This window comes from Myotis davidii, unplaced genomic scaffold (assembly GCF_000327345.1).
Source record: "Myotis davidii unplaced genomic scaffold, ASM32734v1 scaffold96, whole genome shotgun sequence".
NCBI classification, from domain to species: Eukaryota; Metazoa; Chordata; class Mammalia; order Chiroptera; family Vespertilionidae; genus Myotis; species Myotis davidii.
The window spans coordinates 5,317,050-5,331,997 of record NW_006289416.1 but is presented as its reverse complement, the minus strand read 5'-3'; the positions used below and the strand labels follow the sequence as shown (position 1 = coordinate 5,331,997).

The 14,948-nt window shown below is 40.0% G+C and overlaps 1 protein-coding gene across 1 annotated transcript in view; it reads left to right on the top strand.

The window, feature by feature from the left end:
• Nucleotides 1-14,948, top strand: part of ABHD3 (abhydrolase domain containing 3) — a 72,807-nt gene that overhangs the window by 39,722 nt on the left and 18,137 nt on the right. The window contains exons 2-4 of the mRNA XM_015562679.1: nucleotides 188-509; nucleotides 2,115-2,297; nucleotides 12,161-12,206. Coding sequence (XP_015418165.1) covers nucleotides 188-509; nucleotides 2,115-2,297; nucleotides 12,161-12,206 — 551 coding nt within the window. The remainder of the gene's footprint in view (nucleotides 1-187; nucleotides 510-2,114; nucleotides 2,298-12,160; nucleotides 12,207-14,948) is intronic.

The window sequence follows — 14,948 nt, the reverse complement described above, 5'->3', positions numbered from 1 at the left end:
GGGGCGCGCGCGGGAGAGCTGGCCAGCCCCTGTCCGCCTGCTTGCGGTCCGGCCCCGTCCTCGGACCGCAGCCCGGACCTTCTGACCTCGGCGCGCTGTGATCTCCCCCGGCAAAGCTGCTCGGGAACGCGGGAGCACTTTTTAGAGGGACTTATTTCCACTCCCGCCAGGCCCTGGAGGGGCTGAGAAACCCCTCTTAAAGCCCGCGGTGCCTGTGAATTGTTGGCGGCAGGCTCCCAGTCATCCGGGGAGCAGCGCTCGCGCGATGCCCGGCCGGTTACGGTGTACGCTTGGCAGAAACTTTCTCTGTTGTGGATCCGTCACGGAGCTGTCTTTCCCCCACAGAAGCCCCAGTTAGTGACGGGGGCCGAGAGTTTCAGCCGCTTCCTTCAGGACCACTGCCCCGTGGTGACAGAAACGTACTACCCGACGGTCTGGTGCTGGGAGAGCAGAGGGCAGACCCTGCTGAGACCCTTCATCACTTCCAAGCCCCCGGTGCGCTACCGGAAGTAAGTAAACTTCCACCTGCAGTCATATCTTCAACATCACGGGTTTTTGCATTCCGCTGGTTAATAGAACCTCTGGTTTAGCAGAAAAAGGAGGGATGAAAATGGAAAGCATGCCCCTCACCCCACACCCAGCTGCAGGAAGGTATCAGGTATTGCCTTTCACCATTTGGGGCGGGGTGCTCTGAGGTTTGGGGGTTCCTCTTTTAGAAATTCATCATGCATCTGCCCCCGAGGACTAAATCCTTGGATGATATGTACAAGTTCACTGATGCTGGGGATAAGTGTGGGGGTGAGAGGATGAATTAATTTGGATTTTTGTGTGACCAAACCTCTGTAAAAGGACTTCTTATTGATAAGCAAATGGGTTCTTGATGATAATGCCCTTGAGGTGCTAAAGATATGGTCCAGAATACACCAGTAACCAGGAGATTTAAATGGTGCCTATTATTAATTTCCCTGAGTCATCTAGTCCTTCTGGAGTTCCTTTGGTTGCTTGGAACTTGCACTATTTGTCTCTGAAAATTCTATATGTCCAGAGATACTATGGGAGAAGTACTTTAAATTTAAGAAGCAAATTTTGTAATAGACTCTATGGAAAGACTCCGTTATTGAGTCAAATAGGCAGAGAAGAGATCATATCAGCATTTTATGTATTCATAATTCCATGTTGAATTATTTGGCTGACCTCAGTCAAATAGGGTTTAAAGGCTGGGTATTTTAGAGCAATGAGGAACTAATTAAGATAAATACGTGAGCCCGTGACTCAGTAGTTGAGCCTCGACCTGTGAACCCAGAGGTCATGGTTCCATTCCTGGTCAGGGCATATACCTGGGAGGGGGCGGGGGCAGGAGGCAGCTAATCAATGATTCTCTCTCATCACTGATGTTTCTATCCCCCTCTCCCTTCTTCTCTGAAATCAATAAAAAAAATACTTTTTTAAAAAAGATCACCTGGCTCCGTGTCTCAGTAGTTGAGCATGGAACTATGAAGCAGGAGGTCACGGTTCAATTCCGGGTCTGGGCACATGCCAGAAGCAGCCTATCAATGATTTTTTAAAAATATTTTTTTATTGATTTCAGAGAGGAAGGGAGAAGGAGAGAGATAGAAACATCAGTGATGAGAGAAAACTATTGATATGCTGCCTCCTGCATGCTCCCTACTGGGGATTGAGCCCGAAACTCGGGCATGTGCCCTTGATCAGAATTGAACCCAGGATCCTTCAGTCCTCAGGCCAACACTCTACCCACTGAGCCAAACCAGCCAGGGGCAGTCGATGATTCTTACTGATGTTTCTATCTCTCCCTCCCCCTTCCTCTCTGAAATCAATAAAAAAATTAAAATAATAATAATAAATTAAAAAGATAAATACTTGAAATACTTTGAGGTTCATTTTTATATACTATCTTTTACTAGTGTTACTGGAAATACTTTAAGGCACTAATTTCAGAACATTTTTGTAATGAAAGAAAGTGATACAAGTGTGTGTTAGTGAGTGCTGAAGATATTTTGAGATGACCAAATACTATCTTATATTTATAGAAGTAAGACACTAATATCAAGATGCAACCTGAAACACTGAATATGTCTTTGAATTATTTCTTTTAGTGAATTTATTAAAACTGCGGATGGAGGACAGATTTTACTGGACTGGTTTGATAATGATAACAGTAAGAGTTATATGGATGCCAGCACCAGACCTACTATCTTATTGTTGCCTGGCCTCACTGGAACAAGCAAGGAATCGTATATCCTTCATATGATCCATCTTAGTGAAGAATTAGGATACAGGTACTGGTGAAAACATTTTTTTTCATTTTTCACTTAATTAATTCTAAATGAAACACAAATTACCTTCATGTTGGTTTCAGAAATGCTTATTATTTCTTGCATGGATTAAGCAACTCCCTAAATTATTATTTTCTCTGTTTCTTCCTTCCCCTGTTTTTTCAGGAAGGTGCGTAACTGAATCATTTCATGGGAAGTAGCACTTAGCATAGTAGGCACTCAGCAGATTTTGGTTGAATGAAATTAGAATCACCTAGGAATTGACATAAGACCCAGGTTTGAGAACCACTGAAGAGAGTGCTATACAGAATAGCAGATCCCTGAGAGAGCACACCGTGGCCTTCATGTTACACTCCATATTTGAGCCCTCAATCCACTTATCTTGCCTCAGATCCCAAGTGTAAAAAATACTCAAAATCAGCTTGTAGGTGTCCTTATTTTTCCAAAGGTGATCCGTGCCTCTTTGCACGTCCACTGGCTAGTGTTCAGTTAATGATGTTACACCATTTTTGAAAAACCATTATTAAACTTGGTTAGCAGATACAATTGATTTAGCAATATTAAATTTCAGGTTCAACTCTAAAATCTTAAAACAGTCATTGTGAAAGGTAGTGCTTTTTTGTGCATCCGTCTTTTTCAGCTGACAGTAACTATTGTCGTGTAACACTCTGAGTTGCATTTAGAGTTGTATCTTATGTTAAACTTGAAATACGTGTTTGTGTGAAAAACTGAGGTTGGGTTTATATTAATAAAAATATTTGTATATACTTTTGTAATAGTGTCAACAATAAAAATAAAGGAAAAATATTTTTATATAAAGGGGAAAATGCCAGAAGGGTTATTTCAATTTTGACAAGTTAACTCTGATCTTTTATAGATAAAGCATATTTTGTCCATGAAGTGACAATCTCTCAGAAGCTTTGATATGGTGTTTCAGAATTATGGTTTCAATGAAATTTGCACTAAGCAATATCAGAAATTTGTCATTATTCGATGTTCAAGCACCAATGTGAGGCTTGATTCCAATTTTTCACTAAAACTTAGTCATGCTCAAAAAGTACAGTTCGTAAAACCTTTTGTACATATTTAAATTGCTGATTCTATACTTGGCCTGATCTATCTCCCAAGATTTAGAAAGTACTTTTAAAAACAATGCAGTTGAAACTCAGGGACTGAATCTTATAAGTCTTAGAGTTGCCAGTATGCATGGCTTTCTTCCATCATTTGTAAAAGTTGCCAAATTTTATTACCAAACTAGAGGCCCAGTGCATGGATTCATGCACCAATGGGGTCCCTCTGCCTGGCCTGCACCCTCTCGCAATCCGGGACCCCTCGGGGGATGTCAGATAGCCGGTTTTGGGCCGATCCCGGCAGGCCTGATCTCAACAGGAGGGAGCCTGATCCAGACAGGAGGGAGCCTGATCCTGTGCGTTGATTGTCTGTCCCCTGGTGGTCAGTGCGTGTCACAGTGTTCAATTGTTCAGTCATTCGGCCACTTAGGCTTTTATATACATAGGTAGATTTTATTACCATTTCATTACACTGTGCTTCAAAGCTGTTGGGAGGTTCTAACTTCCCTAAGGGTTAAAATTTCTTTGATGGATTTAGAAACTTTATTGAGAATATATGATACAAGGAAGGCTTTGTGTTAGGTACCATGTGGAGATACAAAGAGTTATGAGAAGTTGTCCTTGCCTCAAAAAGTTTATGAGAGGGGAGGCTGGATCAAGTCACTGTCAGTTGCTTGAAGACCCAGTTTATTTGGGTTCAGGGGAATCTAACACAATCGGGTAGCAGAATGCATGGGTAAGGAAGGTCAATAAATTTTTCAATAGCCTTTGGGACTATTGTTATTTTTAATTGACAAGGAATCTCTGAATCTAAGTTGGAGAGAGTGTATTAGTTAGCTTTTGCTGTATAACAAACTATCCAAAACTTAGTGGCTAGACACAACCACCATTTCACTCACAATTCTGTGGGTTAGCAATTTGGGCTGAGCTCAGCCGGGTAGTTCTTCTGGTCTTGGCTGGAATCATTTGTGTATTTGTGGTCAGCAGCCGTGCTTGGGGATCCTTTATAAGGATGACTCATCTCAGCTCCACATAGTCTCCATCAAGCTCACCCTGAGGTTGATCATTTGGTGGCAAAGGGTTCCAAGCGTGCAAACGTGAAAGCTGCATGGCTTCTTGGAGCCAAAGCTGAGAACCCTCACAATGTTGCTTCTACTGCATTCCAGTAAAACAAAGTTACTTTCTAGTTGAAGCAAGTCAGCCCAGAGTAGTGAAAGAGACTCCACCTTTTGACAGACCTGAGGAGCTACAAACTATTTTTGTAATCAGTCAAAGACAGTCAGGTAGTTGCAAAGACCACGGAGGTAAAAAATGCATCTGGAACTTTGGCACAAGACTGGGTTGAGTTCTTAGGTGGCAAAACAGATCTAAGTCATTGATACTATAGCATGAGGTTTAGTAGGTAACATACCTTGTGGAAGGCTGTGTAATGTGGGGGAATGTACATGGGCCTTGGAGCCAGGCCTGGATTCAAATGTTGGAACTGCCACTTATTTAGTGACCCTGGGCAATTAATTTTTAACTTCGCCAATCACAGTTTCTTACCAGAGAGTTTAATGAATCAGAATGTATAAAGCACTTGCTTTAGTGCCCTGAACAAAGTGGGTCTTCAGAAATGTTCAGGTCTTCCTTCTCAGGTCTGTTTCCTGGTATATATATATTTATACACACACATATAATTTAAAGAGCAAGCACAAGCAAACCTACCTCTTGGAAATATAAACATCTAGTTTCTTTGCAGGACTGTTTGGACATTATTATAATGTCTGTTGTACTATCGTGTTTCATAGGGAGTATGAACGCCCCAATATCATGGGAGTGCACTTGCCTTTGGGCCCCAGTTACTATCTTGTGTAAAGACTGAGTGTGTAGGGAGAGTCATGATTTCTGTCAGGTCACCAGGGAACTGTTGATGCTTTACTGGTGAGATATGATTTAGACATTAGAGAGAACCTAGCTCCTGGCATATGGACAAATAACACATAAGGGTTTACTGTTGTTGTTGTTAAACAAATGTTGTTTTCCTCTACCTGAAAACTAACAAAGACACAAAACTTTTCTGTTAAGCTCTACTGATTGACAATTAAAATGGGTGAGGTGGAAACTCAGCTAAAGTTTGTTTAAAATAATTGTGAGCAAAGGCTTTATGAATAAGTCAAAGGTAAATAGAACCAATGGGCAAATGCTTAGCCTATCTGTACGTTTTCCATCTTCGCTGGCAGAGTGCAGTGTGTGCTCCCTGGATAAAGGTGCCTTTGAAAGGAGAAGGGACTTGTTGAGCCAGACAGCCCCAGTCATTCTTCCAAATTTTATCAATTAGAGAAGTCCTCCATCTCCTGGGGAGCAAGTAAAGTGAGAAAGACTAGGAGTGTGTTTACAGAGAAGCCTTCTCATAGAAACCAGAGGAAAAGTTGTTCCCTCTAATACGTTACACCCATTTGATTGATAAAGTAGTTAGAAATTTTATCCACTCATTCAATATTTCTTTTTTAAGAAATTCAGTAACATGTAGCTTAGTGGTTGAGCACTGACCTACGAACCAGGAGGTCTCCATTCAATTCTGGTCGAGGCACATGCCCAGGTTGCGGGCTCGATCCCTAGTAGGGGGAGTGCAGGAGGCAGACAATCACTTGATCTTAGCCAAAAGACCGAGAAGCGATGGGAGGAGGCAGACAATCAATGAGTCTCTCATCATTGATGTTTGTGTCTCTCCTCCCTCTCTGAAATCAATAAAAAATATATATTAAAAAATCCAGTAACACAGCTTGATGGATATAATTTTGTTTACCTGGATAATTTCCTGTTTTCTTTTTAATCCTCACCTGAGGATGTTTATTGATTTGAGAGAGAGAAAGAAAAGGGAGAGAGAGAGAGAAACATTGCTTTGAGAAACACCAATCAGTTGCCTCATATATACACCCTGACTGGAGATGGAACCCCAACCTAGGTATGTACCCTGACTGGGAATTGAACTCACAACCTTTTGGTGTATGGGATGACACTCCAACCAACTGAGCAACCCGCCCAGGGCAATATCCTGTTTTCTTTTTTTTTTTTTTTAATATATTTTATTGATTTTTTTACAGAGAGGAGGGGAGAGAGATAGAGAGTTAGAAACATCGATGAGAGAGAAACATTGATCAGCTGCCTCCTGCACATCTCCCACTGGGGATGTGCCCACAACCCAGGTACATGCCCTTGACCGGAATCGAACCTGGGACCTTTCAGTCCGTAGGCCGACGCTTTATCCACCAAGCCAAACCGGTTTCGGCTATCCTGTTTTCTTAAAATTTTTTTCCAAACATCTCTGAATTAATTTCTAACACTACAACTAAAAACAGGGAGAAAAACAGTAACTCTGAGAACATCCAAATTATCTTTTTTTTAACCTCTTTTGTTGAGAGCCTTCATTTACCATTTTACTCTACCCCCAAGTAATATTAAAAAGAGTGACCCATCAAGCCCTGTGGTTCAGTGATTAGAGCTTTGGACTGCAAACTGAAAGGTCATGGGTTCAATTCCCCATCAAGGGCACGTATCTGGGTTGTAGGTTTGATCCTTGGCCCCAGGTCAGGGCATGTACAGGGAACAAGGCTGGGGCATGTGCAGGGAGCAACCAATCAACATGTCTCTCTCACATGGATGTTTCTCTCTCTATCTCCCCCTTCTCCCTCCCTTCCACTCTTAGTTGCATCTGACACTAGTGATTTATTCCTTCCCTCAATAAAATGTCTCATTTGGTTTTTCTAATATTCCAGAATACTGGCATTTGTAACACTGACCACTCAGTGCTAGACGCTGCCAGTTATCTCCTAATATTTATTCTCCCTTTCTTCCCCTGTAACAGAATCCTCTAATTTCTGTTGGGTAGATAGCTGCCCAAAATAAAGACTTCACTTTAAAGCCTCCCTTGATGCTAAGAAACAGCAGGCCATAGTGATATCAGTAAAAGTAGTGTGCACAGTTGCTAGAAAGCATCCTTAAAGGACGTTGATGTAGTCTGTGTTCTCCATTTTTCTCCTTCTTGGGTGCTGGCATGTAGATGTGATAGCTGGAGTTGAAGCAGCCATGGCTTATGAAGCAATGCAATACAGGAAATGTAGTTTCCTGACACTATAGGGCACCATTACAAGCCCTGGTCTACCTTCTTGGATTTTTTTTGAATATATTTTATTGATTTTTTACAGAGAGGAAGGGAGAGGGCTAGAGAGTTAGAAACATTGATGAGAGAGAAACATCGATCAGCTGCCTCCTGAACACCCCCTACTGGGGATGTGCCCGCAACCAAGGTACATGCTCTCCACTGGAATTGAACCTGAGACCCTTCAGTCCGCAGGCCGACGCTCTATCCACTGAGCCAAACCGGTCAGGGCCCTTCTTGGATTTTTACATGAGAAATAAATTTGTATCTTGATTAAGTCACTGTTATTTTGAGTTTTCTGTCATTTGTGGGCAATCCTGGTGCTTCCTAATACATTTGTTCCCTACCACTGCATACTCTTTGTCACTTCAATTAGACTGTATGCTCTTTGGGAATATAGGTTCTGATAGTGTCCTTTGCAGTACCAAAATACTTAATGACTGGCCTAGATTTCAATGAACTTTTTATTACATAATTCTTGATGGGTCACAATACTTAATATTACTTAACTGCTGGAAGTTAAGAGACAAGAGCAAGAGTGGATCACACACTTGGCAACTTTAACACATTCTTTTACTTTCCAGTTTGGAGTTTGGGCCTATTCAGGGAAGTAGCACCAGTGGATACTAAGCTTTAGGTGACATTGAGCTGCTTTTCCTGCAGCTTTAGAAGTGCACTAGTGGGTCATCTGTAGACTCTTCCTGAAGGAGGAGGGAAGGGCTGAACTAAGAAAGATGAGGTGGTGAAACAGAAGGACGAGTTCTGATCTAAAGCAGTATCTTGGGTACAAAGTCATTTTAAATGAACATTAGAATGTTTTTATCTAAAAGTATGTTTATCCTTTATCTTGTTAATATAATTTGGTTTTTAAAATTTTGAGAATGAGTCAATTAATGATTATTCATGAGACTGACTAGATAAAATAATGCATATTAGAAAGCATTGAATGAAGGTATTTCTGGAAAACAGAAATAGTACCATTCTCTAGGGACTTAACATTATCTATCTAATTGTTAGATAGTCCACTATAAAATGATACCCCAATTAACAAATTTTCAGAGACAAAGCTCTTTTAGAGAGCCTTGTGTTATCACTTGTGTTGTTACTCAACTGAAAATATGGTGCATTTCTTTTCAACCTAACTAGATTCTATTCTTGAGGCCAAGAACCTTATATTTTTATTTCATTTTTCTCCTATAAGCTCTAATTCCATCTTGAAATTAGTTCAGTAAAGCCCTGGACAGGTAGCTTACTTGGTTAGAGCATCATCCCGATATGCCAAGGTTGCGGGTCTCTCTTCCTTCCTCTCGTTCTGTCTCTCAAATCAGTTTTTAAAAATTAGTTCAGTAAATATTCTGTTTAATTTTTTGAATGTCAATATTTGAATATCATTTCAATATTCATATTCATGTAAAGTGCTAACCAATACCTATTGCTATTATTATTACCGGAAATCAGTGTAGTGCTTTCTAAATGTTGATCTCACTCCTCCCTTTGCTGATTTTTAGGGTTTTTTTTTAGTTTTATTTTTTTATTAAATTTATTGGGGTGACATTGGTTAATAAGACCATATAGGTTTGAAGTGTACATTTCTATGACACATGAACTTTATATTATATTATATTATATTATATTATATTATATTATTTATATCCTGAGAATCAAAGACTCGTGAAATCTTAAACTGGAAAATATTTAAGGTCATCTGATAAAATCACTTTATTCTGGTAGATCACTGGGCTTGAGCAGATTCAAGGCTATCTGCTCCATCTCACTATAATAGTGGTTCTCAGACAAGGGGGCTATAGACTGCTCCCATTGTAAAGAATTACTTGGTCCATAATGTCCATAGTGCTCAAAGTTGAGAAATCCTGTGCTGTAGGTATGTCTCTGCTTCTTATTTAACCTTCATTAAAGGAGACTCGCCTGCTTCCCTGGTTGATGTGTTCCATTGTCACAGAAAATTCCCAGTACCAGGTTTATCCTTTATTTGGTATGTCTTCTTTTTATTTATATTTGCCATGCTTTGAGAAGAAAATTCAAATAGTTAAAATGTGCAGGAAAACGATTTTTCTCATGTACATACTCTTAAAGTTGTTTGGGAGAAATTATAGAAATTATTTGGAGAGAGCTGTTACAAAGCTCACAGAGGCTTATTGAATGCCTTAGGAATAGTAGTTGTTTCTTTTAAACAAAAGATTTTAACTTTAAAAAGACTGAGTGAGTGTGTGTGTGTGTGTGTGTGTGTGTGTGTGTGTGTGTGTGTGTTTTAAAGGAAGTGTTTATTGGGCCACTGCTACCAAAAGAAGAAGATGGGTCTTGGAGCATGGAGTCTAAACCACCTGCAGCATCACTAACTAGAAAAGACAAACATGTCCTTCATGGCTTTTTTATACATCAAGTAGGGGGGGAGAAAGATGTACGCTGTTCTAAAATAATTTACATTAGCTATAGACAAAGGGGTGCGAGACTAGTTCTGGGAGGGCCAGCAGTAGGTAAAGCTCCTGGGTAAGCAGGAAGCTGAGACTCCTGGGGTTCCACTGCACCTGGCTATTCTACCTTTTAGGTAGTCTCAGAAACAGCCCCCGGAAGTTAGTTTCATAATTCCAACATACAGAAGAAAAAAACAAACAAAAAAATAATCCCAACATACATTAAAGAGTGTAAGAAGTCTTTTGTTGTGTTTTTCCCTGCAATTGTTACCTGATGAACCCCTTTGTGTTTCTTTTTAATTTAGAGCATCTCAGGGTTTTTTTCTTGTCATTTCTCAGCTACCTCTTTTAGCTTTATATGGAAAGTGTTCCCTAATGACTGACAGGGCAGGAACAGGGTTAAATGAAGGAAGAAGCTGGAGTGGGAGAGAGGAACGGAATGGCAGCCCCATTCTGCCTTTCTCTGTAGCGGCTTTGCTCTTCCATTCTTTAACTCTGCCCCATTTCCAAGACTAGAAGCATATACAGTGATCATGCTACTGAATGAACACTGTCAGGAACTCAGGCCTATGGAGAGGTCAGTACCATTTCTCCTCTAGCAAGAGATACCAGAGCTGTGATCCACTTTTAAAAGTTGCCTGAAAAAAAGGGAAAATATCCCAGTCTGCAGTTTGGAAGAAAACCCCAGGTGTACAGACTGCTTTTTCATGAGTTTGCAGATCATCTTTTTCTTTCCCCTCATAAGGTCTGTTCTCTTGTCTCAGTGGCAGTCACACGGTGATGTCATTTGCCCCAAAAGTCATTTCTTATCCAGCGGTTCTTTTCTGAATGACTAGGATCTTCAAGGCTCAAGGTCTCAATGAACTTTAGCCCCAATTCCAGTGTAACTTAGGTGCTTACGCAAGTAAATAGAAGTGACTAACTTATTATGTCTAGACTGTCTTGCCATATATTTAGCAAGAAAAGATTAAGGACTAACTGACATTATGCTAACTTTTCTGCTTGTTTTTATAGTATATTTAAGGTCTTTCTTTGACTAGTCAATAAACTGTAATATTTCTAGCTTTTTCTCTAATTAAATTTCTGAGATTTTAAAACATTTTCTTTTTCATTTGGGCCTAGTAAAATTTCCTATATGACCTTTCAGAAACAAGACAGAATTCCTTTGCAGAAACATATCCTAAATACCACATTAAACTCTAACCCCCCTGAGAAGAGAGTCAGAGTTGTTGAATGTTTTGTAAGGCAGTCAGGTCATTGGTGCTTAGAACCCATGCAATGATCAGCAACACCCTGAAAGAAGAGAATTAGAACCTTAAATATCCTTGATTGATTGGATAAGTAAATAGTAAAAAACAAAATGAATTTCAGTGCGCACAAATATAGATTAAATCAAAGAAATCTGTGCAGACACAAGTCAGGATTTGTCTCAGGATGGCACAAAATACATATCTGGGGTTATGATTGACTGAAAATTTAATGAGAGTTAAATATTTTAAATGCAGAATGACTATTTAAAGCTAACCTGGCGCTACACCTACCACTGTTACTAGTAGCTGTCGTTGTGTACTTAGCGTGAGCCAACACTGCTCTAAACCCTTTACGTGTGACTATTGACCCAGAAGAGGCAAAGAGGTTTATATAAAACACAGGTAGTCTTTCCTCACCTAAATCAACTGCACACCCAGTGGGGGCCCATCCTACCAGCTCAGGTGCCAGGCTCCTTTCAGCTGCACCTGTGGTAATGTTTTTTTGCCTCAGGTAAAATTCCAGTATCGCTGTTTGCTGAGCCTTGAGAGAACAAGAGCTATTTATGAGGCTAGGAATAAGTATTTATTAATGTTACAAATAGAATAGGTAGAGAGGCCTTTTTAAAATTTGAACCAAAAATAATTAAATTTGACTTGTATTTAGAATTGTTTTAATAATATTTATTGGAAATGTATGTATATGAATAGGAAGAAGTTATAAAAATTCTGCTTTTGGTAGGAAAATGAAACATCGTTTCAATATACAGTTTTCTGACTTGAACCCATGTATTGAATTTAGAAACCTGGAAATGTATTTCATGCACTTAGATAAAATTGTCAAGCATGCGCGTGTCTTTGGAAGAGATTTTTCAAACCTTTTTGTGCTCTAAAACAGTGCTAGTAAGATGATTTTGGTAATGTATTGTGAGCAAGAATCATGTGTAAAAATAACAAAATTGTTTTCTGCTTTTAGATGTGTGGTTTTTAACAACAGAGGAATGGCAGGGGAGAATCTCTTGGTAAGTAAATTTAAACTAATAACAGCTTAACTTTTAAAAGAATCATTTCTAGTTTTATAATGAAAAGTATAACTCATAAACAATACAAATTCATTGTGGAAAAATACAGATAAGCAAAAAGAAAATGAAATTTGTAAGACCCATAATTATACAATCAAGGGAATCCCCTTGGTCTATGTTCATTCAGATCTTATATTTAAATGGCAAATATGTAATATATTTCTGTTTTTATAAAAATTAACATTTTATTTTATAACAACTTTTGCACTTACTGTATTTTAACATCAATAGATATTTACATCATTTTTTAATGCAAAACATGTTTTCTTTAAAAATTAACTAGTACAACCCTAGCTGGTTTGGCTCAGTGGATAGAACGTCGGCCTGTCGACCAAAGGGTCCCGGGTTCAATTTCGGTCAAGTGCACGTACCTGGGTTGCAGGTTCCTCCCCGGCCTGGGCCCTGGTCGGGGCTCCTGCAGGAGGCAACCAATCCATGTGTTTCTCTCACATAGATATTTCTCTCTGTCTTTCCCTCTCTCTTCCACTCAATGTAAAAATAAATGGAAAAATATCCTCGGGTGAGGATTAAAAAAACAAAACAAAACAAAAATTTAACTAGTATAAAACAAGTTAACCAGCACAGTGATACTTTTTTTCACTTAAGAATTTTACTTTTCCATGAAACAGATTGACTGTTATATGCCTAATATGCCCATCAAAGTATACATAGAGAAAGTACTATTTTAAATCAACTTTTTTTCTCTAACCCCCACTAAAGTTTTTTTTGCTATAATGATAGAAGTTCTTTCATCTCCTAGAAAATCATCACTCTATTTGATGTTAAACCTGTGAGATGGAATGAAAAATATTACACTCACTGAAATTTCCTGAAAGCTTTTCAGCTACTAGTTTCTCACCATTTCAACAGATCAAAGACAATTCTATCAGAATTGAAAGAAACATTTTTTTGACTCATTGATAGAGCATGTTATTACGTCTATAAATTAGTCATGCTGAAGATAAAAAATTGCAATCATGTCATTAACGCCAGTACTTTATGAGAATACAGGGGAAGAAGAGCCCTTTTTTCTTTGTTTAAAGTGACCTGGGCCTTGGAGGGAAGCAAGATGAATATGATTTTAAAAGCTAAAGTTATAAAGTGTTTATGATCTTACTAAAGTGCCTCATAATAGTTTGCTGTGAAGGTTCATATTTCCTTATTTATCCAGCCTTTTAGGAATCTTGTAGACAGATGGTGGATACTCTAAAGGGGAATGTTTGAATTTGTCACTATGGCCCTGGATTAAACAAATTGTTGTTTGTTTGTTTGTTTTTAAAAGTGCAGTACTATTTATTTAATCCTCACCTGGGGACAGGTTCATTGATTTTTAGAGAGAGAGGTAGGGGGAGAGAGAGACAGAGTGACGGAGAGAGACAGAGACTGATGTGTGTGTGTGAGAGAGAGATATCCATGGGTTGCCTCTCCTATACTCCCCCTCCAGGGATTGAACATACAACCTAGGTAGGTGCTCCTGACTGGAACCCAACCCTCGACCTTCTGGCATATGGGATGATGTTCCAACCGAGTCACACCAGCCAGGGCACAAATTGTTTTTGAGCAGCTTTTGATTCACTGTGTGCCTTTCTTTCTTTTCTTTTTTTTATCCTTGTGAGGAGTAAGGATATTTTTCCATTGATTTCTAGAGGGAGAATGGAAGGGAGGGGAAGGGAGAGAGAGAGAGAGAGGGGAGAGAGAGAAACATCGATATGAGAGAGGCACATCAATTGGTTGTCTCCCACACTTGCCCCAACCAGGGCCCAGGATGGAACCTGCAACCTAGGCATGTGCCCTTGACTGGGAATTGAACCTGAGACCCTCCGGTGCACAGGTTGTCGCTCTAGCCACTGAGCAACACCGGCCAGGGCTGTGTGTCTTTCTAGATGCTTTAAGGATACAAAGATGGGAAGACATGGTCTGAGGCTCTCAAGGAAGTAATGTGCTACAAAGTAAACTCCATTAGGTCCCATAAAGTGAGGGACAAAGATCTGTCCATTCAGCAGAGCCGTGTTGGATGCCTATTAAATCCGGCACTGTAGGGTGAGGAGTGTACATATTATTAGGAGTGTACACAACCCTAAGCCATAATAGCTTTAACTTAAGTTACAAGAGAGTGTCAGACACATAAAAATATGCACAATACAGTGCTAAGTGCAACTGTGAGAAGATCTATTAAGGCTACAGAGCATAAAGGGATGGAGTAACTAATACCTGGGGGAGGTGAGAGAACACTAGTGGAGGTAAATTTGAGTTGGATCTTGAAGGCTATGGTATTGAGCCAGGAGAGGGGAAAGAGAAGCCTTCTCAGCACAAAAAGCAAGGTATTAAAGAGCATGGTCTACGTACACCCAGTCGTCATGGCTCAGTGGTTGAGTGTCAACCTATGAACCAGGAGGTCACAGTTCGATTCCCAGTCAGGGTACATGCCCAGGTTGTGGGCTTGATCCCCAGTAGGAGGAATGCAGAGGCAATCAATCAATGATTCTCTCTCATAATTGATGTTTCTGTCTCTCTCTCCCTCTCCCTTCCTCTCCGAAATCAATAAAAATATATTTGAGCCCTAGCTGGTTTGGCTCAGTGGATAGAGCGTCAGCCTACGGACCAACGAGTCCTGGGTTCGATTCTGATCAAGGGCACATATTTTGGTTCTAGGCTCCTCTCTGGCTTGGACCCTGGTTGGGG